Genomic DNA, 21040 nt, shown 5'->3' with positions numbered 1-21040 from the left:
GGAGGGGGTTGGGGGTGGGGCTGGGCCTGGGCTGTGTGGCCTCACCCTAACCCTAACACTAGCTTAGTATATTCCACACCGTGCTGGTAAGCTGTCATCGGTTCATTATTGAAGCCATTAAACTGACACACTTCCTGCTTTCCTACCTGGCGTCCTGTCCTGCTGTCGAAACACGGGCGTGGCTCGGCGTGGGCCGGTACTGTGGTACCGAGGAGGTTGGTTGCAGTCCACCTGGTTGATTGTCTCTCGGCCTTTCCGTGTGGTCTTCTCTCTTGGCCTTTGGAGAAAACAGCATTCCTTTTTTTTAGGAATGACGCGACAGCTGCTTACGCTGCCCACAGCACAAACAAATAAACAAGCCCACACATACACAGCGGTGGAGGGACGTGAAACAGTCAGGCATACTCCCACTGACACGTCGTTGAAGTCACAGATATACGACACGAGGCACAAACACACACACACAAACACACACAACAGCTGAAACACAAGAATATTTCCCCAGAAAAATCCCCAGTTTTTTATGTCCGATTCCCTGGACATTAAAAACACCCGTCACAACAGACCACACCTTCCCTTTTACTTTGTGAAACTTCAGGTTCATATGAGACAGTGTAAACAATGATCTCACACCGTTCATTGTGCCACTCTGAGTAATATCTTCACAGTTTCCTCTTCATAATGCGATCCATTTATCCCTGTTATATTTAGATGTACAGTACAGTACATGCGCCATATGAAAGAAAATAAATTTACTCGCAAAGCTGAGAGTGAGTCAGACATATTCCCAAAGACACCCCCTCTTTGTCCTCAAATAACCCAGCTACCAACACACACACATAATCAAACCCCCAACGGAAAGACATTTAGTCTGTAAGGCATCAAGTTCAAGTTTATTACCCATTTTTAACAAGTCAAATATTTGGGCCTGCTCCTCTTGACAATCCCTAGCAGCCTATCTACCCTGAAATAAAAAATATATAGAGTCCTAACCTACATGAGCTGCTATACTTATCAACAATATATTTAACAACGTAAGAATAAAAAAAAGAAAGAATAATGCTAAATAATTCACCGACAACTGAGAACAACCTAAGCTAATAATAACTATGAAAGTAACAATATGTACATGTTGTAGCTGTAAGTAAACTGACTTGGGCTGGCAGTTTGGTGAGATGGAGTTTGATGGTGGTCAGCAATAGCCAACAGCCTGCGAGTGGAGGCCCAGCCAGTACTATAATGTATGATCATATTAGGTTAAGTGGAGTGGAGGCAACGATGTACTCTATCAGCTGCCAAACGCTGTCCAGGAAGTTACATCAGCAAGAAGGTCACCATGGAGATGTCTGTTGAGAACATATCTTATCAATTGTAATTTTCCTGCCTTGAATTTGCTCCAAGGTTGTGCCCAATCAGACATGCTATTATTAATATTTAAATGTGATTATTCATATCCGCGCTTTTAATGTTTCTGTTGTGTGTCTGGTCATCTATTTCCTTCTGTTAACCTTGACAGGCTATTTCCTCAAGGATGTTATTGTCTGTGTCTGGAAAGCAGGAGCTATCAATGAGTCATGTGCTCTCTCTTGTGGATGTTGCAAGTAATTACAGTCAAAGTTAGAAGTAACAGTTGGGCCCTTATCTTAAATTCCAGATGCTTCTACCAGAGACTGCAGGCTGATCGGCAAGGGCCGTCTTAACCAATATGGTGAATATTCATGCTTCAAATTAAGTAAATGAATTCAGATGGGATTATGGAAATTCCACACAGATGATTGGTGCTTTGCATCAACACCTTACGACATATTAAATATATCCACATGGGTTTTCAGACAGGCTTTTTTAATGTGAGGATTAGCATCATACTGCGGGTGGTAGGCACACATTCATAATCAAGAATCAATATCAGGCAAACGATCAACATTTTCAAATGCGGTAGGCTACTGTAAACATGGAGAACATTTATGAATGACTAAAAACTGCAAATAGGTACATGTAAGTACGCAGACATGTAAAAGGCAGAATATTTTTAATCAGGATTTACCACATTGTACACTGTTGTTTGTTGGTCAGGTTATTCTATGGTTAAGCTATGACCTAGTGTTCTTCAGACAAGGTCCTTCCCTAACCTAAGCTTTTAGATTCAACATTAGCCTTATACCCCCTTTAACATATACTAATTAGAACAAGTCTAAAATCACCGCAAGGCAGTTTATCCGTCACTGATGAAGAAAATCCAGAGTGAGCACAACACTTGACCACTTATAGAAAAGTCCCTACATTTCAAGTCCTTATGCCCCCCCCTTGTGCGTTTGTTTTTCAAGCTACAGATCAACAACAAAAAACAGACACGGAACTCCCTCTAGCGAGAAAGTCATTAGAGTTTTTATATCAGACATAGTTATCAATAAAAAAACAAACGACATAAAAACAGGAATAGAAAAAAAAAATAAACACTGAGATGATTCTGGGTCAATAGTTCAGTGCGCTGTCTCTTCCGGCCTTGTTTACCTCTCCTTATGCTTTCGTGTCCCCCCAGTTCATTCCAGCCTTTGTTGCTCAGACCAGTCTGAACAACAAAGTTCGTACATTAACCACGAGCAGAGGAGGTAGAGGGAGATTGAAACGCCATCCGGCTTTTAAAAGATGCATGAACTCCCTCCGTCCCTCGCTTACCTCCTTTAGAGAAGTGACGTACAGGTCATGCAAAATGTGACAAGACGGTTTTGTTTCCTTGGCGTGCAAGTGGAACTTTACACAGCTACTGGTCCACAATCAAATAACTTTGTTCAATATTTGTATGGTTGACAAGTGTACAGTTGACAAAAAAGTATTTACAAAACTGTGTGAGAGAACTCACCTCATTACTACCCTGTGATCCATTTACATAAACCTGGGTGAAGTTCTGGTACTGGAGCTGAGCTTGAAATAATCATATATTAAGGGTACTTCAGCTTATTCAGTATTCTTCAGTGATCTTTCACCACAACATACTATTTGGCAAGAGATCTGTTCAGAACCGAAGGCCAGGCAAATAGTAACACATTTACATTGTCAAGAGTTTGAGAAAGGACTGCATAAGCGCTCTCTATAGAGGTAACGAGATCTGTCATTTATCATTTTCTCTACCTTCGTAAAACACATCTCATCGACTTAAGCACTCCGAAAAAAATGCAAAAACAAACTTTGTCCACATCTTTTGTGTTGTAGTGGTACCAACTGAAGAAAGGAAGAACAAATTATAATATATATATATATATCTAGATTTAAAATACACTGAAACTCAGATTGTGTGTCCAGTTCCCTGCATCCCCTTTCCACGGATGTGGACATGACAGTGTTAGCATGGTGCGCTAATCCAGATTTGGTAATATGGGGGGGGGGCGTGGTGCAAAACATGGGTTGGCTGACCAGCACGCAACTGCACAACACCCTGCACAACATTAACACAGACAAAACACGTTCTCCTCTCCAGTTCCTTTAAGCCCGTGGTGTCGGGCCCCTGTCTGTAGGCTGTTGAGCAGAGAAACTCGAAGCTTAAGTGTGTGCTTATGCACGGTCCAGATAGGATGGTGACCAAGCCGGTGTGGAGTGTGCTGTGTGTCAACCACCAGAGGGCGCTGTGGGTTCAGCCACAGGAGGCGACTCAGTTGACAAGGAGGGTGTCCTCGTATGTTGTGGTTCTGAAGAAAACAAAACAAATTCCAAGATTAGAGGGGGGAAAAAAAGTCCTATCTATCGGTCAATATGTCAGAACGGTCACTATTTGTCAACGCATGACCAGACTATCTCCCTTATTCCTGCGTCGCAATGTAGCCACACTTTGTACAGTAAACATCATTCCCGCTTCCACCTCTTTGACCTTTCACCCCTGACCCCCCTCCCCGCACCTGTCGCAGCAGCAGAAGAAGGAGCAGGGCGAGGTCTCCAGCCCCCGGAACTTCCCCGAGCAGGGGGTGTCGGTGCACTCGGCGATGAAGGCGTGCAGGTCCGTGATGTGGACGGGCTCCTGGACTTGGTGCTGGGGGAGGGAACAGAAAACACGATCGCTGTGGAGTGTGCGGAGGAGGGGGGATCTTACACAAGCATATCATAGGATACGGATAGCAGCCGTAAAGCGTGTGTGTGTGTGTGTGTGTGGGCGGCGACGCCTCCCGCGAGCCTACGCGACGCGACATCGCCGGGCTGTAAAAGGGAAACCGGGAGTTCTCCACCGCCCCCCGACCCACCTTGATGGTCTCGTAGGCGCCGGTGATGAGCGCGATGAAGAGCGACAGCACCATGTAGATGAAGAGGGAGATGAAGGTGTACAGGTACACCTGGCTGAACACCCACACCAGCGTGCTGCTCTCCTGCAGGCCGGCGAACGTCACGAACATGTCGTCCCCGTTGATGAGCGAGAACAGACACTCCGACACCATGGAGAGGGAGCGGAACTGAGGGAGGGAGGGAGGGAGGGAGGGATGAGAGGGAGAGACGGACAGAGAGGAAAGAAAAGAGAGGCACAGAGCGAGAGAGGCATGGAGAAAGAGAGATGGAGAAACAGAATTAGAGGAGGGGAAAAAGGAGGCGTGTTCATGTTTTTGTTGGCCTGCCACTAGACTGCCCTCAGTCTAACCCAAATAAACAAACAATAAATTAAAAAAACATCCAACATATTCAATTCCAAGCCTTCTGGCGACTTCCGTTCAGGTATGGAGCGAGCGTAGTAACGTGGGTGTGCCCTTGTTTGGCTGTTGTGCTGGTCTACCTTGACGTGGTAGGGCCCCAGCACGATCCAGCCGCAGAAGCAGTAGCCCAGGTAGATGACGGCTACGCAGCAGCAGAAACGGATCACGTTGGGGAACGCAGCCCGGAGGGTGACGATCAGAATCTGGAGGGAGGGAGGGGTGGAGGGAGGGAGGGAGGGAGGGAGGGGGGGGGGGCGGGAGGGTGGGTGGGTGGGAGAGAAGGAGGAAGACAAGGAGGGAGGGAGGCAGAGAGGAGCAGTCAGTCTCACGTACACCAAAGCTGTGTGTGAGTGTGCTACCTGCATAAAGGCATTCACACGAATCTGCAGTGTGTGTGTGTGTATAAGAGCGCGTCTTACATTGTACTTCTGGAAGAAGCTGAGGTAGCGAATGACTCCAACCCACACCAGTAAGGTGGACGTTCCCAGCAGGATACCACACAGGTCATACGAGGACAAGTTCTGACCAGGCACGAGCAAAAACACAGCGCCGTTTAGAGATTGACATAGAGACATTGTAGATATTATCGACCACAAAATGAGTGTCACAGTGAATAGGAGTGCTGACTCAAACGTATGGGGAATGATCAAGCTCTGCAGAAGCCCGATAACAACCATCGGGTGTGTTGGAGCAGGGAAACATCTCGAAACGTAGTGGGCCCTGAGGACCGGGGTTGAAGACCGCCGCTGTCAAGGGCAGACAGCGTCACGCAAACCCCTGGAGAATGAGAGACCCCACGGGGGGCCTCCTGTGGGCCCACCTTGGACTCGATGCCGATCTTGATGAAGCTGCCGGTGATGGTGAGGACGTCGCTGACGATCAGGAGGATGTACCAGCCGTTGACGAACTCCATCCTGTCTGACCAGCTCACCGGGCGGCTCAGACTCTCCTTGAAGAACGCGACGTACTCCTGTGCGCGTGTGCGCGCGTGCGGGGGGATGGGAGAAGAGAGTGAGGGACCGGACGAAAACATCTCGCTCGTCAATGACTGCACACCCGGGTATCGCTACAGTCCCTCCCCCTTCCCCCCCCCCCGCAGGTTCTCTTACGTGCTGCAGTCCCCCCCCCCCCGCAGGTTCTCTTACGTGCTGCAGTCCCCCCCCCCCCGCAGGTTCTCTTACGTGCTGCAGTCCCCCCCCCCCCGCAGGTTCTCTTACGTGCTGCAGTCCCCCCCCCCCCGCAGGTTCTCTTACGTGCTGCAGTCCCCCCCCCCCGCAGGTTCTCTTACGTGCTGCAGTCCCCCCCCCCCGCAGGTTCTCTTACGTGCTGCAGTCCCCCCCCCCCCGCAGGTTCTCTTACGTGCTGCAGGATGACGCCTCTCAGGATGGAGCGTCCGCACAGCAGCAGGGACAGCACACACACCACCGCCACCGCCACGTCAAACGTCAGCCGCGTGTAGTTCTCCGCTACGGGGAGCCGGGGGGGGGGGCAAAGGACCACGTGTCTCTTTTGTGTGTTTCGATGTATCTGTGGATGTACGTGTGTGTCTGTGTGTGTGTACATACAGTACCGGTCAAAAGTTTGGACACATTTTCCAATTGAATTGGAAAATGTGTCCAAACCTTTAACTGGTACTGTGTGTGTGTGTGTATCTACGTGTGTGTGTGTGTGTGTATCTACATGTGTGTGTGTGCACGCATGGTTATCTCACCATGTCCGGACACACTGGGGTCTTTACACTCCTTTATCGACGCCTGGTTGCCGAGACTGATCTTCACTTTGCCGCTGTGGGCTTTGTTGTCCAACACGATCTGTTAGGGGGAAAAGACAGCACTCACGGTCCGTCCTGCTCGAACACACACGGGGAGGGGGGGGGGGCTGTACATGAACGGGGGGGGGGGGGGGGGGGGGTGCGCCCAGGACCGCCGCTCACCGTTATGAAGAAGGTGTAACAGTCGGGAATCTCGTTGTTGATGATGGTTTGAATGTTGATGGCTTTCAGCTGGAACTCTATCGTCACGTTGATGAGCCTGTCGGGGGGGGGGGGGGGGGATAGAGAGAGAGAAAGAGAGAGAGAGAGAGAGAGCGGGAAAGGAAAATTACAAAACGTACATAAAGTGTGTGTAGAAAACTGTTGACTTCAGTTCATTCCACTGTTAAATTCCAATGTGTTGATACCAAACACAGTGGCCTGGAGGCATGGAGGGAAACATACTTGTGGAACTTGAGGGTAAAGTTCTTGTAACCGCTGGTTAAAGGTATTGGAGGGGCAGCTAGGGGAGTCACACCTATGCAGTCTGGAGACAGGACAGACAGGCCTTAGTTTCCAGTAGATGTCTATAACATCATCAGACAGACATGATGCCATTCCCAAGATCAAATGTAGCTGTAGTCCAGCATTTTATTTAGATATATCTAAATGACAATCTCTTGCCCCATAGCAGAAACACACGCAGAAAATAGTCAGCTTTTAACACCCGAGACCGGATTAACAACTGGATCTTTCCAGAGCTCAAAGGGTTTTTCCTGTGTTTAATGCATTTCCTCTTTGTCCCCTAAATCACTCCCGAGTGGTAAATCACATGAGGAAGTTCTCCTATCTGCTTTTACGCACAGGGCGAGGGACTTAATAGAATCATAATAACAGTCGTTAAAAACACACACGGAGCAGAGACGAGAGGCACTGCAAAGCACTGAGGATGAGAGGAAAACCATTCTTTGAACATTCCCTCGGGAAAGCACGCTTGTATATTTACATATACCGTATTATTTGAAATGTACTCGGATGTGTGTACACTTAAAGAGACAGGTGATTCACTTGTACCAGCACATGGGGGGAGGGAGGGGGAGGGAAGAGTGAGACACCCACCCGTGACGACGCGAGGGTCTATGTTGAAGGTGTCGTTGGCCGGGTCGATGCTGCCCCTCTTGTAGTACTGCTGGCAGAGGGAGAGGGCGCTCCCGTTGTAGCCCACGCCGTACACGTACGCGTAGCGCCCCACGGTGGTCTCCGGTAACACCAAGTACTGGGGAGAGGGGGAGGGAATAAGGGGAAGGCTGTAAACGCGAGGCGGAAGGGTGAAAGAAGTGAAATCCTAATCGAAATACTTTTTTTCTGGGAAAGAAACAGCAGGATAAATAGAAGTGGGAAGGATATTGATTATTTACATTTAGTCATTTAGCAGGCCTCTTATCCAGAGCGACTTACAGTAAGTACAGGGAAATTCCCCCGAGGCAAGTAGGGTGAAGCGCCTTGCCCAAGGACACAACGTCATTTTGCACGGCCAGGAATCGAACCGGCAACCTTCAGATGACTGTCCCGATTCCCTAACCGCTCAGCCACCTGACTCCACACTATTCACACTATGTAGTGTACTGTGCATATTCCCCTTAGACACATTCACCTCACTGACATGCGCACGGGACTTTGAGAAAGGGATGACGCACGCCACGCTCGGTCGTGTCGGCGGCGTGAGCTACCTGGTCGATGGCGTAGAATATGTGGTCGTAGACGTCGCCCTGCGAGTAGACGGAGAACGTGTCGTCCGAGGCCTCGTCGAAGTCCTTCAGGAAGAGGTGTTTGAAGGTCATGGTGTTCTCCTCTTTGAAGGTCACCACCATCTGGTTACTGAGGCCAAACAGCACCAGCTTGGCAGAGGAGAAGGGTGGGGGGGGGGGGGAGATAGGGGGAAGAGAGAGCGAGCGAGCAAAAAAGAGGAAGAGGGTGTAAGAGTGAGAGAGTGAGTCATTCAACTTTTAAATATTATAATACATACCTACTGCACTACATACAACTGTTACATAACTTGTGTACGTAATTTATGACATAATACAGCATTCCTATCCTACCCAAGGAGACTTCATTGATTGTCAAAGTGCCCTTACGGATCGACGGTGTTTGTACAGTTGGAAGTTAACCACAGGACTGCTTAGTAAGCAACGTTTGCATTGCTTGTTATGCATAAAAACTAGCCTGGCTTGACAGTAGTAAATCCCTGCGAAAACAAAATGGCCACCTTCCAAGGTGACCACGTCTCACCTGAACAGTAACGATGATGATCTTGAGAAGCTGCAGGCCCAGTTTGAAGGGCTTGCGCCCCTTGGCGTGGAACTTGTCGCAAGGGCTCATGAAGAAGTACTTCAGCTTCCTGCGGAGTGCCTCCTCCTCTTCCTGGTTGGCGCCCACCCAGCTCCCCGTTGTCGTGGGTAACCGGGGGTTGCCATGGCTGTGTTCACCCCCGCTGTCGTTGGAGCCGTAGTGAGCTACAGAGGAAAACAGCCTCTCCTTCTCTGGAAGAGAAACGGAGAGGGAGAGAACAGCGTTAGAATGTGAATTTTAAGGATGTGAAACTACACAGTCAGATCAACAAATCTGAGTTAAGCTCGCCAGGATAATCTGATGACCACAGATACCACCACAATATCTCTGCAACTTCTCTTTCCCCTCCATTCTCCTTTTGCAGGAGACTCAAAGACCCGTCTCTACAATGAACACAAGGGTTGCTGCAGCACTGACCTCTGCCCTTGTGTCACTTCATCACAACTACCCAGTCTTATCACAACTACCCAGTCTTACTTACTTGGTACGTGGAAATGTGTTTGACACAGGAAGTGAGGAGGAAGTGGATGATCTAGCACTGCCCTACAAAACGATGACTGACTTAAATTTGCTTCACACTAGAGTCTAGTATAGTGTGTCTATTCTAGTGACTAGACAAATGTACTTTTTTGTTTTAGTTGCTAAAGCTGCTCTCTGATAAAAGCGTGTTTGCACTGCGAACCAACGAAGACATCGTGTGTGTGACAGTCCTGTACTGTCACCGCCCTGAGCACAGCCTGATGTCCCTATCTCTCCCAAATCGCCAAGGCTGAAAGTGTCACCCTCTGTTCCAGTTTCACCGGCTCTACGCACACGCATCCGGGAAATAAAGCCTCTTAAATCAACTTCTGGAGCTCAGAAGAGAGAGGCCTGTCACTCAAAACAGCCTCCCCACAGCGGAACCTCTGACCTGGACGCGTGAGGCAGCCTGGCGGCCTTTTACAGAACCGGAGATGGGTGGTTTTGGTTACATATGCGAAGCTCCGCGACGCCAGAACTGAAACCATCGAAGATATTTGGGTGAGTGAGATTCCTGGGATTAGTGACATGGTAAGGCTGAAGCAACAACTTAGTCTTCAGGTGACAGGCTCGTCAATGTTTCAGGATTGCTATCCTACACACAGTTTGTCTGTGATTGATGACCTGAGTTTCTAGTAGCTTGCCCGATATGCAATGCATATCGCTGAGGCTGGCAAATTCCCCGTCCAACACAACAAGTTCAACTGGTGGTTATTTTTACGCTCAGGAAAAAAGGTTTATTGTTGGGTTAGGATATTTTATTGACGCTTGCTAGAGATTATTGCAGCATTTTACTCAAACAGGCTATGGCACGTTTGAAAAACCCCTGACCCAACGGAATCTTAGCAGCAAATGAGGAAAGGGGAGTTGGACGTGGGAATGAACTGCTGTTCAACACACTTCTGGTAAACTTCTGGCCTGGAACACACACAAGCATGACCCACCCCCCCATCAGTAAAACGTTCCGCTAAAGAGTCAGTGTGATTTTTATGTGACTGTTTCAATTCCCTCCACAATGAAAAGGTTAACTGTGGATGTCTATGGCCTTGTGGAAACTCAATGATTGTGCAAAATCTACAGTGAAGCTACGTAAAAGAATATCTTCCTATTAACAGCACCTGCATTTATCTCTTCCTATTAAAAAGCACCTAGATAACCACACTAATGTATACAGTATATATGAGTGGGTAGGTGTAAGAGATAAAAGAATATAACAAATCCATCGGAGGTATATAAAGTCTGTATGTATATATAGGTATATGTATTGAAAGGCCTCAAAAGAACTCGAGGCAATAACGTCCTCCTGGCCTGTTTCAAAGGAAAGCATCACTCTCTTTCCAAACACCATTCCATGTCAAGAGACAAGCCAAGACAATAAAAGGGCAGATGTTTTATCACGGATGGGGACAAGCCGATAAGGATGAAACAAAACAAACAGTATCAGCAACGCTGCGATACTGTCACTCAAGACAAATCAAATCTGGTGGAAAGATCCAGTCCATCAAGTTCTGAACCAGGCCAGTGGAGACATACCAGAGAGCTATGCCCCCCCCACCACCAGCGTGTGTGTGTGTGTGTGGGGGGGGCAGACTATGTTGTCACTGCAGCGAGCCTGTCAGTCAGTCACCCACGAGATGAGGGAAATGTCAAAATCTCTGTATCAGACGGCTGGATCTGCTGCCATCCGTCTACACTTGGCCACCCACGATCTCACCCTGTAGGTCTCTCATGCTACAGTGCTCGCACCTCTACCACAGCACGCTAGTCTAGTTCACCTCTGTGTAATCTCCTGTTTAACAAGAGGAACTGCTTTTGTGGTGGCCGAGATTGCGCATCGGGAAAGAAATGTGAATGACTGGACAATAAACAGAACACATGTTGTTGACTAAAGGAATATTGTTAGCGGGGAATAGGTCTTGTTATGAAAGGATCCTTGATCCACGCTATAGTACCATCAAAAATCAACAAGCTTTTGGCAAGTAAGCTTACACTCTCACTTCCTGTCATAAAATAGTTAAATCGGTAACAAGTTGAGTGCATTGATTTACTTTGGACAAACTCTATAAAACACACAGCTGGTGTGCTAGGCTGAGTGTCAACTGAATCAACATCTCCTGTCATACAGAAGTGAAAGTTTTCAACCGCACATATTGAAAAACTTGATCTTGTATGGACAGAGACTGACACAACAGAGGGGTTATTAAAGTGCATGGAATGGAACAATGCACACTTTTAATGTCAGTCCGATACAGACAGACATATAAGGATGGGCGGGGGGTGCAGACCATGGGGCAGGATCAACCCGGGAGAGGTCTTTGGGATGAGGGGAGGGAGGGAGGGAGGGGGGATAGACAACAATAGATTCTTTCAGCTTCAACCTGCACGGGGCACAATTACTTTTCTCTTTGGAATTCAGGCCAAATCCCTCAACAGCATTTGGGTACAATAGTATGGTAACTGCACTTACACAAAATGATGATGATCAAGCACGTTCACAAAGATGTTGATGCACAGCCTAGGTCATAATAATTGTTTTTCAGACTTCACTTTACATGACGTACAGACTAGCGATTACGTGACACACCATGTAATTCACGTGTTAGTAACAACGTCTCTGTTGTTATTGTCAGCTCTGATAGTTATTACTTTTCCGTTGCTAAAGCGTTGCAATCACACTGTTGATGCTAACATTTGAAGAAATGTGTGCATAGCATTTAGGACGTTATCGTCTAGGACGAAAAACGAATCTTGTGGGCTACAACCTGCTGCATTAACGTTAACAAACGTTGGCGACACGAGCTTGAATAACATGTAGATCCTCATTTGATAATTAAAAGTTCAGTGATACAACATCTGATACATACATTATAGCTCAAATAATTAACATCAGAAACAGTAACATTAAAGTCGCAACTCCTGGAAAATACAAAAGCTAGCCAGCTAGCCGGCAGCGGCACACATACCTCCTGAGACATCGTTGATCACGGTTGAGGAAGCCATGTAAATGTATTAAAACTATGCATAAATACACATAAAATGTGAACAGTGTCACAATAAATACACATCAGATAAAATCTATTTCAAATGAGATGTAATGTTGCCGTTAAATGCCAGTGGCGACATCAATGAGGTCTATGTTACTGCCCTAGACTATACTGAAACAGCACTTCCTCCGACCAAAGTCATGTGACGCACGCCATGTGACAGCGTGAAACAGGTTTTTTTTTTTCTCCAAGGGTCTGTTAGTTCAGACAACAATAAACCAGTTAGGTTGTGGGTATTTCATTTAATGTTCTACTCTGTTCAGCAAACTTCCCCTACGGCACACAATACGGTATTTACTTATTTGACAAAGCTTCCTTCATGCCAAAAACATACAAATTCGTTTGAGCATTTTATTTTCAGCTCGACAAGCAATATACAAGCTATAAACAATACACCACACATGCAAGTCAAAAAACAATAACAGATGGCTGTATATCTTATTGTATTTACATTTTTCAACAACGCTTACAGGTTTGAACTGACACTGACATGGTACACCCACAAGATTTCAATGCAAATGCATTATACTTAGTTTAAAGGGCTGCCAGTTAACCAGATGATTCCAAATAGACTAAAACATACTTGTTGCTTATGTATGTTGCTAAAGATTCATCAGATTAAACAAACGTCATTTGCTTTACCCAATCTCACCCAAACTGCCAATTACAGTATCTATTCTACTTTCTTTTGAATGAGTAGTCTTCTTCTACTGTACATATCTTAACTGATCATAACACACAGATGGTTCCTATCTGTGTCCCCATGTTGTTGTCGTTCATCAAAGCAGACTAAATACTGGTTACTGAAATGAAAATGGAACTCATTTTTATTTCAACAAGACAGATAGTCAGCTTGAACTGTACAATAATCAAACACCCTTCATGACTCGTCACAATCCGTGACCCTCTACAAAAAAGGAAATGAAAACGGCCAACAAACACAGACCTAGTACGAGTCAATTCACACCATCCTCTGTTCCTCCTCACCCACCCTCCCTTTATCTGCCCTCCAGAGCTTTGTCTCTGGCGATGACAGCCTCGTCAAACTTGATCATGAGAGTGGTGCCCTTGTGCCAGTGTACGGTCACCTTGGCAGGGAAGCCACTGTGGGTGAGGATGGCTTCCACGATGCCCCCAGTGAAGGCTGCACAGTTGAGGGTGCTGTTCTCCTTGGGTACCGAGATGAAGGCATTGATGAGGGGCTCTTTCTCAATGATGTAGTAGGTCTTGTCATCATCGTTGGCCTGCTCCAGCTTGTCTGCCTCCTTCCCGAACAGGGACCTCCACACAGACACCTGGAGTACAATAGGAAGCGGTGAAACTGCGGGTCTAGCTAAGGCATACTACACAAACCCACAGCAATTTTTCTTTTCATGCAGATCTTAACTTACCTTAATGAAAAGCAGGATGTTCAGTACTTTTGTCTCTCTTTTACCATTCTTCTCTCTCAGCACAAGCACATCCAGAAGGCTGGCACCGACGCCCTGACCCATGTCCGCCAGGCGAGCCTGAAGCTCGGACACGGAGTAGACTCGACTCTGACAGTACTGTACCATCTCGGAGAAGAGCAAAGCAAATGCACTCACGCTGACCTCCGTTTTAGGACGCGTGAGTGATCGCTCCAAAATAGCCGACTTCCCTCTGGTGAAGCGAGTCTCCATGTTCTGCACAGAAAAGGAAATGCTGTTATATTGTTTTCTCGAAACATGCTACTAATGCTTTAGCGGAGTTGGCTAAACTAGCTAGGGCTAACTTAGCTTAGCTAACGGCAGAAGCTATTTGTGCAATCTGAATGAAAAACTAGATTCTATAAGCATACAGCAATGACACTGAATACAATATAGACATTGATTTAACAAAGGAGTAAAACATACTTACAAGGGCTAAATGTAGCCAACTTTACCAAACTGATGTTGTTGTTCGGGATTTGTGCTAAGATCGAATGTTTCCTGTTCCGGGTAACACGTCATTGGGTCACATGTTAGGTACCAGAGCACTTTAAACATGTTTTACAACGCATGTCCATTTGACAACACAAATGGACAGAATAATGAAGACGTCCCCACTACTTAGAAAGCAACAAATTATGTTAAAATAGACCCGACTAAAACCCATTTTCTCATATAAGGGTGTATACCTCAATATAGGGTTTATTTCAGGATGACAGTCAGCAGGTGAGAGTGAAATAACTTATACTTCCTGATTACCATGATATTCTATTTTGTAGGATCATGATTGTATAATGCCCACCTATTTTGTAGGTGGGCATGATTGTATAATGCCCACCCCCATAAAAACACATGTGATGGTGAACCAGATGGTCTTACAGTACATTCTTTACCCAGTACCTAGCACACATTAACCAGGGTTTACCTTTCCAAAGGACATGACTCTGTGTTTTGAATGAGTGCAATGGAGCGAAAAGCATATTATATATGAGAGAGTTAGGTTCTTTGGAATGGTTCCCTAATAGTTTCAGTCGGACTTAATTTGTGACAGGGAAACTGAACCTATATATGATCAAAGTAAAACGTTTTAGTTATTTATTTAAACTTTAACTGGACATGAATCAATCAAAACAAAGAGGAATGTGTTTACATAGAGTACCCTTGCTTATTGACTCAGCACATGCAAACAAAGACACTCACTTCTACGTCATGGTACTCATTAGAATTAGAACTATAATTATTTCGGAGAACAAATTGTTTGGGAATCTTGGGTAGACAACCTTTTGAAATACCTTAGTACTGGGAACAGTCCCAGTAGTTCCAAACCCAATTTACAGACTGAAATAATCAATTGGACTATTTTGTTATCAGTGTTGCCCTTGTCTGGGAATTGAATTCATGTACTGTGTCCTCGGTGGTCAACAACATTCAGAATGGGTTCTGTGATAATATGGCTTTTCTCTCTGTCTGGGATATGCTACAGCATAAACAATACAGGTAACTAACACAACCTGATCTTATGAAAATGTAATATTGTGTTAATATGTCACTTACATCATGAACTGCATCAAACTAAAAACGAAAATGTTATAGTCTCAGAGCTCCACACAAGGGACATGGACAGTTTCATCAATGCTGTTGAGCTGGTGGAGAAGTCCAACCTCCACCTGCCCCCTCTCGCTGTGGTCCGAGGTCTTCGTAAAACCGCCGGGCACGAGGACCAACTGACCCTCCATTTCTTAGGCGCCTCCAACAACCTCAGCGTGTCCGAGTTCAACACCACCTTCTTCAGCTTCTTCGATAAGGCCATCCACCATGTCGTGACAGACCACGGGGAGGAGCGAGGGGTGGTCCTCACCCAGGACGGGACCACTGTGGCCCTCGCGCCTCTGCTTCTCGGTATTGAAGTGGGGCTGAAAGCGAAGACGGAGGGCACCCCTCCCCTGGGTATGATACCCCTCACTTTAGCCAAGAACCTCGGACTCTCCTTCCTTCACCTCATGGACTTCCCGGCCTCTCAGCGCCTGGGGCCAGATGGCTGCTGGGACAGCGTTGTCCTCCCTCGGGTCTTCAGGCTGTCTCGACTGCCCACGCTGGCCACTGATGCCCTGATCAACGGAGGGATGGACGGCGCGATCTTAGGGATGGAGCTAGCACACCAGCCCTCTGCTGAACGTTCTAACAAGCTCAGTGACATCCTGAGGGATTACTATATTGATGGTGTTAAGGGGCATGGTTTGGAGGGTGTATCCACCCACATTAGCCCCAAGCGCAGGGAAAATTCCAGAGCTCTCCTCGGCCCTTTGGATCCTCAGAGACAAGTAATGGAGACCCTAGCTATGGTTTGGAAACTGGAGAGGACTGAATGGATCCATAAGGATACAGGGGTGAAGAAGGCTGTGAGAGACGGGGTACTGGAGTTTGTCCACAGGTACTGGGGTGAGTCTGATCTAAAACTAAAACTGAACATTTTTCACTTTTTGATTTCCGAACTGTTTGAGATGAGCCTCAGACCTAGTCTGGAAAACAATACTTTGTTATAAATTACAATATATAGTATTATTTTTTCTGTCATTCTTCAAACCCCTCCAGACTGCCCACCGGTCATCCCTCGGTGTCAGTGGGGCGCTGAGGCTCACAAGGCCACGCCCATCCCACTCTCCCTGCCCCTCCCCTTCCTCTACATCCACCACACGTATGAGCCCAGCCAGCCGTGTCTGACCTTCCAGCAGTGTTCCAGGGACATGAGGGCCATGCAGCTCTTCCACCAGGACGTCCGCGGGTGGGACGACATTGGATACAGGTGGGTGACCTGCCCCCTCATCTGTTTGCTGGCAAACGTGTGAACAGCCAACACAACCACTTGATTTCTAAGTAGTCATCATTCAAAGGCACTTATATCGACACGCTGGCTTGGGTACACACCCCTCCCTTGCAGCTTCGTGGTAGGCTCCAACGGATACCTCTACGAGGGCCGAGGCTGGCTTCACCGTGGCCGACACACCAGGGATCACAGCTCCATAGGCTATGGGGTGGCCTTCATCGGTGACTACTCTTCCTCTGTGCCCAGCCGCCACTCCCTGGAGCTGGTGAGACACCATCTGGTCAAGTGTGCTGTGGATAAGGGCCGACTGGCCGCAAACTACACCATCCACGGGCACCGACAAGTGGTCAACACTACTTGCCCAGGAGACGCCCTCTTCTCAGAGATCAAGAGCTGGGAGAATTTTAGGGTAAGAAACAGTAAAGTGTTTTATAATGTAAAATAAAGATGAAGGATGCCTATACAGTCATTTACGTATTTCAGTTATGATTTACAGACTGCAAATAATGTTTGCTCACTTATTTCTTTCCTCACAGGAGCCAAGTTCCATGTGAAAAAAAATAAGTATTATTATCCATTTTTAATCAATGGTGTTATTGTCAATACTTGAACTGGAGTCAATTATTCAAGCAGTGCACTTATGTGACAACCTATAGTGGGATAGGCAATCAATATGTCAGTGGAATTGTGAACTTCTAAAAGAGGCCGCAAGGTGGAGCCCAACGCCATTGCGTTTTGGACTACATTCTGTAAGAGGTACCTCAACTGTCCCAGTGTCATTCGAAAGTATATAATGTATAATAAAAGGAAAACATGTATGGTCATGTTAATGTAGTTGGGAATACCAATATACATTTATACATTGATAAAGATTCGGTGTGGAAAATAAAACATGACAAGATGCATGAGTTGATTTGAATAATTTAATTACCAGCTTATAGACTAGATGGATGGGTGGAAACTTGCATGCATGGTTGGATGATGGAGACTATGGATGGACAAAGTAATTAAAAAGAATTGATGGCTGGAAGAAAACTTGGGTAGATTGTGTTTCAGATTGGTGATGTCACCAGTGGGTAGGGTAACTAGCCGTTCAAAATCTCCTCGACTCCTTGAGACCAGGCGGTGGAGCTGCAACAGTCACCACCAGCAACATAGTAGCGAAACTTCTGCAGCAACATCGAGTTCAAACATAAGCTATGCTGGCCCAAATGGGAGATAAATTCAGTTTTTGGTTTTGAAACCCTGACCCGGATTTTGATAAGCCTGCGTTTTAGGGGATGAAATACACGTTTATTGGGAATTTCGTTATTTTTTTGTTCCTGCACCCGAGTATCTGCTCGAGACGAGGGAGGGTGTAATCATGGCACTGCTATGCTGATGCAGGCCACTATGCCGTGACTCCATTCTTCTCCATTCACTGTGAGACTAACGTTAGCTACCCGCTACAACCATAGGGTTCGTCGGAATTCATTTTGAAAAGTAATATACACAGACACATGAATGATAAATATTTTCTATAAACTTACGTCAAGCTGGAACTCTAAGGGGTATGTCTAATCAAGGAGTTCGGAGAAATGGCCCAGTAAAGCTGCGGTTGACAGGTAAGAATTTAAAACCCCAGCTAGCCATCTACTAGCTAGCTAACGTTAGCTTAGCCTACTAGCAAGTTCTGTATGTCGTGCATTTGGGCTATAACCACAAATTCAATTCAGTGTTGCTAACTTAGTTAGATAAAGTTTTTGTCTTTTAGCCACGTTAACTCAGTCATATACGCACGTATGTTGTTGTAATAAACTGTAGATAGCTAGCTACCCCACTGACTATAACCAGCGTGCTAGTACAATTTGATGGATGGGTTTATAAAGCTGGCTAGCAAACAACAATGCTAGGTAGCTAGGCTAGCTAACCTGATGAATAGTCTAGCCCCCCGTTGGCTAACCCCCATTCTTCCAAAGAGAATATCTGCCCTACGTTCAACTACCAATTCTGCTTAAATTGTGTGAGCCTCTGTTTAGTTTCAGTGGATGTGTAGCTAGTTAGCTGGTGTTCTTATCTCAAATTCTCTAAACAGCTTGTACACAATATTTTTGTTGTTGAAAAAATAGGCTTAATATAATGCTATCAAACTGTATTAGTTCCTTAACTTAAAACCTAACAAACTTGCCTGTTTTCCAAATGTCTGCTAAGTATCTTGCATGTCATATTGGTTGCATAAAATTAGATTATGTCATGAAGTTCAGTGTGTTTGCACCTAATTGTAACAATGTAGGCTATGTAATTATCATCCCATTATCATTAGGCTACATTAAACAAATGATGTTGCGTTCATAAGACAATAACCTTTTGCACGAGCCAGCTTATGTTCCCTGCCAAGAGTAAGGCATATCAAGGAGGTTTTAAATGTGGTGTTCATTAATTATTGGAATGTTTCTGCACAATGAGCCATACTTTAAAATCCCTTTAACGTCTTCTATAAGGTCATCCAATCAACTCCAACATGTTCTATTTGCTTCTTTCTGTGTTTTACAACCCAAACATTTGCAGGTTTACATGAGAGGGCCCTGTTTTGACTGCGGAGAGAGGGAGATGACAGGCGTTGCTTTTCATGTTTCTCCAAGATCAGGTCAAAGCAAATTCCAGACCTCTCTATCTTGTGGGACTGGCCAAATTAAATATTTAATCTGGTAATGTGCTAGCTGGAGCTCACAGAGAGGAAGAAGAGCTTCTCGCTCTGGCAATAGTTATGGTTTCCGATGGGCTTTTCCTTTGACTTAATACTTTACCGCACATTGTCATGATATCTTGCTATCGTTTGCTATTGTGGTGCACTACTGTCAATGCATACCTGCGAGAGAGGCTTCCCTTATTTCATTTTTTGAATGCTGAGATAAGCAAGCAAATTAATCGCTCTACAGTGGATCTTAGGTCTGTCTGTGTGCAATCCGTAGAAGGCTCGTACACAACAATCAAAAAATTCTGTGTTAGAGAGCAGCATTACCAATGAGCTGCCATTGCAAATGTCTGGGTCTCGTTTTTCCATATGGGAAATGGTTTGAAATGGGCCACAGTGGTCTCCGTTAGGAATCCCTGGAATGTGAGACCTCAGAGAGGAAATGTGAGTCTCTCCCGATCATAGGAACATCCTCTGTCTCGTTGGTTCACCCAGGAGGGAGGAGGGGGGAGGGAGGAGGAGGAGGGGGAGGGGGAGGGAGGAGGGAGGAGGGGGAGGGAGGGCCTCCACCTTCCGCTCTGAGGAGAACTGCATTCAAGTTGTTCTTTACTGTGTGTGTGTGTGTGTGTGTGTGTGGTTCTGGGTGTGGATGTGTGTGGGTTTCTGACATGGCATGGTCTCATGGTGTCTGCTCTGCGCTCTACCCCAATGCCTGGCTTGCAACAAGGTAGAGAGAGGGATGAGCTTAGAGATGGCCTCATCCACTAGATCACTCGACCAGGCTATAACTGTACCTTTTCAGAGCCTTGCCAACACACTCACCGCTGTCTAATCAATAAACTCCTATCTGCTTCCAGTAGGCCTGGGGAGGTTTCCCTGGCAGGGTTTTTTTTTTCTTTTTTTTTTTCTGTGGATTTGCCATTTACCGAGCATTCAAACTGTCAGTTAGTCGCAGCTTGCCTGCAATTTATTTACCATTTCCTCTCTGTCTCAGATGCAATTTCACTCAAGGAATAAGGGGGCTAATCAAGGCCCAGCGGTTCAGCTACATTCCTCCGACATCTGAGATCAGTCCCCCCCTCCTCCCTCTTTTCCCGACTGTTTTCCACAGGCCTTGGCCCGAGAAGCGCTACTCTTACATCAGGGGGGGGGGAATTGATGGATTGTTTAGCGCTGGCGGCCCTGTTATTGTTTGCCCATTGGGCATTTCCCCCTTCGCTGATGTCGCCCGTCGTTTTCAGAATGAGATGGCGCCCCCACCATGTTTACTGCCAAGGTTGTAAATTGGAACAATCTGGGCCAAAAGAAAGCTACTATTTCTAACACTGCAGGGAGGTGACAATCGCTGTTTGTTCTCGCTCCTCTCTCTTTCTTTCTTTCTGTCTCTTGCTAGCTGGCCATAGCTGCTGCTTTGAGCCGGGCTGGCCGCATACTCTCACTGCTGTGCCGTGCTGTCGTATCCATGTGGTCCTTCACCTCCAGTTGGCACGTTGCTCGCAGTGAGAGACTGGAAGAATTGTCTCAGGATCCACTGTTGTGGAGCGTATACGCGCGCGCACGCGCGTGTGTGCGCCAGTGTTCCAGATGAACCGTCATGAGACTTGAACTCTCCCTTAAGAAGAACCCTCTGTACCCCTCATCGCCCCGTCTCCCAACCTTTCTCTCTCTCTCTCTCTGCCTCTCTCTCTCTCTCTGCCTCTCTCTCTGCCTCTCTCTCTCTCTCTCTGCCTCTCTCTCTTTGCCTCTCTCTTTCACTCTCGCT

At 46.5% G+C, this 21040-nt stretch overlaps 4 protein-coding genes across 4 annotated transcripts in view; 2 read left to right on the top strand and 2 right to left on the bottom strand.

The window, feature by feature from the left end:
* Positions 1-1825: 1825 nt before the first annotated feature.
* mcoln1a (mucolipin TRP cation channel 1a) lies at positions 1826-12589 on the bottom strand. The gene is made up of 14 exons (XM_067259212.1): positions 12252-12589; positions 8710-8960; positions 8151-8318; positions 7540-7696; positions 6886-6967; positions 6604-6700; positions 6382-6481; positions 6030-6136; positions 5491-5640; positions 5090-5191; positions 4751-4873; positions 4230-4436; positions 3891-4021; positions 1826-3683 (listed from the first exon to the last, which is right to left on the bottom strand). The coding sequence occupies exons 1-14, from the start codon at positions 12286-12288 to the stop codon at positions 3647-3649; spliced, it is 1749 nt and encodes a 582-aa protein (XP_067115313.1). The 5' UTR covers positions 12289-12589; the 3' UTR covers positions 1826-3646.
* An 80-nt stretch (positions 12590-12669) lies between these two features.
* Positions 12670-14290, bottom strand: trappc5 (trafficking protein particle complex subunit 5). The gene is made up of 3 exons (XM_067259213.1): positions 14211-14290; positions 13724-13996; positions 12670-13627 (listed from the first exon to the last, which is right to left on the bottom strand). Exons 2-3 carry the CDS (start codon positions 13991-13993, stop codon positions 13331-13333), a joined length of 567 nt encoding a protein of 188 aa, XP_067115314.1. The 5' UTR covers positions 13994-13996; positions 14211-14290; the 3' UTR covers positions 12670-13330.
* A 1097-nt stretch (positions 14291-15387) lies between these two features.
* LOC136965296 (N-acetylmuramoyl-L-alanine amidase-like) lies at positions 15388-17436 on the top strand. Its single transcript, XM_067259391.1, has 4 exons — positions 15388-16219; positions 16373-16583; positions 16719-17013; positions 17141-17436. The coding sequence occupies exons 1-4, from the start codon at positions 15397-15399 to the stop codon at positions 17156-17158; spliced, it is 1347 nt and encodes a 448-aa protein (XP_067115492.1). The 5' UTR covers positions 15388-15396; the 3' UTR covers positions 17159-17436.
* Positions 17437-17752: 316 nt separating this feature from the next.
* The window catches only part of LOC136965647 (E3 ubiquitin-protein ligase SMURF2-like), a 14382-nt gene continuing 11094 nt past the window's right edge, over positions 17753-21040 (top strand). Inside the window, 1 exon segment of the mRNA XM_067259831.1 lies at positions 17753-18208. Coding sequence (XP_067115932.1) covers positions 18157-18208 — 52 coding nt within the window. The 5' untranslated portion in view covers positions 17753-18156.

Source organism: Osmerus mordax, chromosome 21 (genome assembly GCF_038355195.1).
Source record: "Osmerus mordax isolate fOsmMor3 chromosome 21, fOsmMor3.pri, whole genome shotgun sequence".
Lineage (NCBI taxonomy): Eukaryota > Metazoa > Chordata > Actinopteri > Osmeriformes > Osmeridae > Osmerus > Osmerus mordax.
Note: the sequence above shows the minus strand (reverse complement) of the source record. Positions and strands in the feature narration are given on the sequence as shown.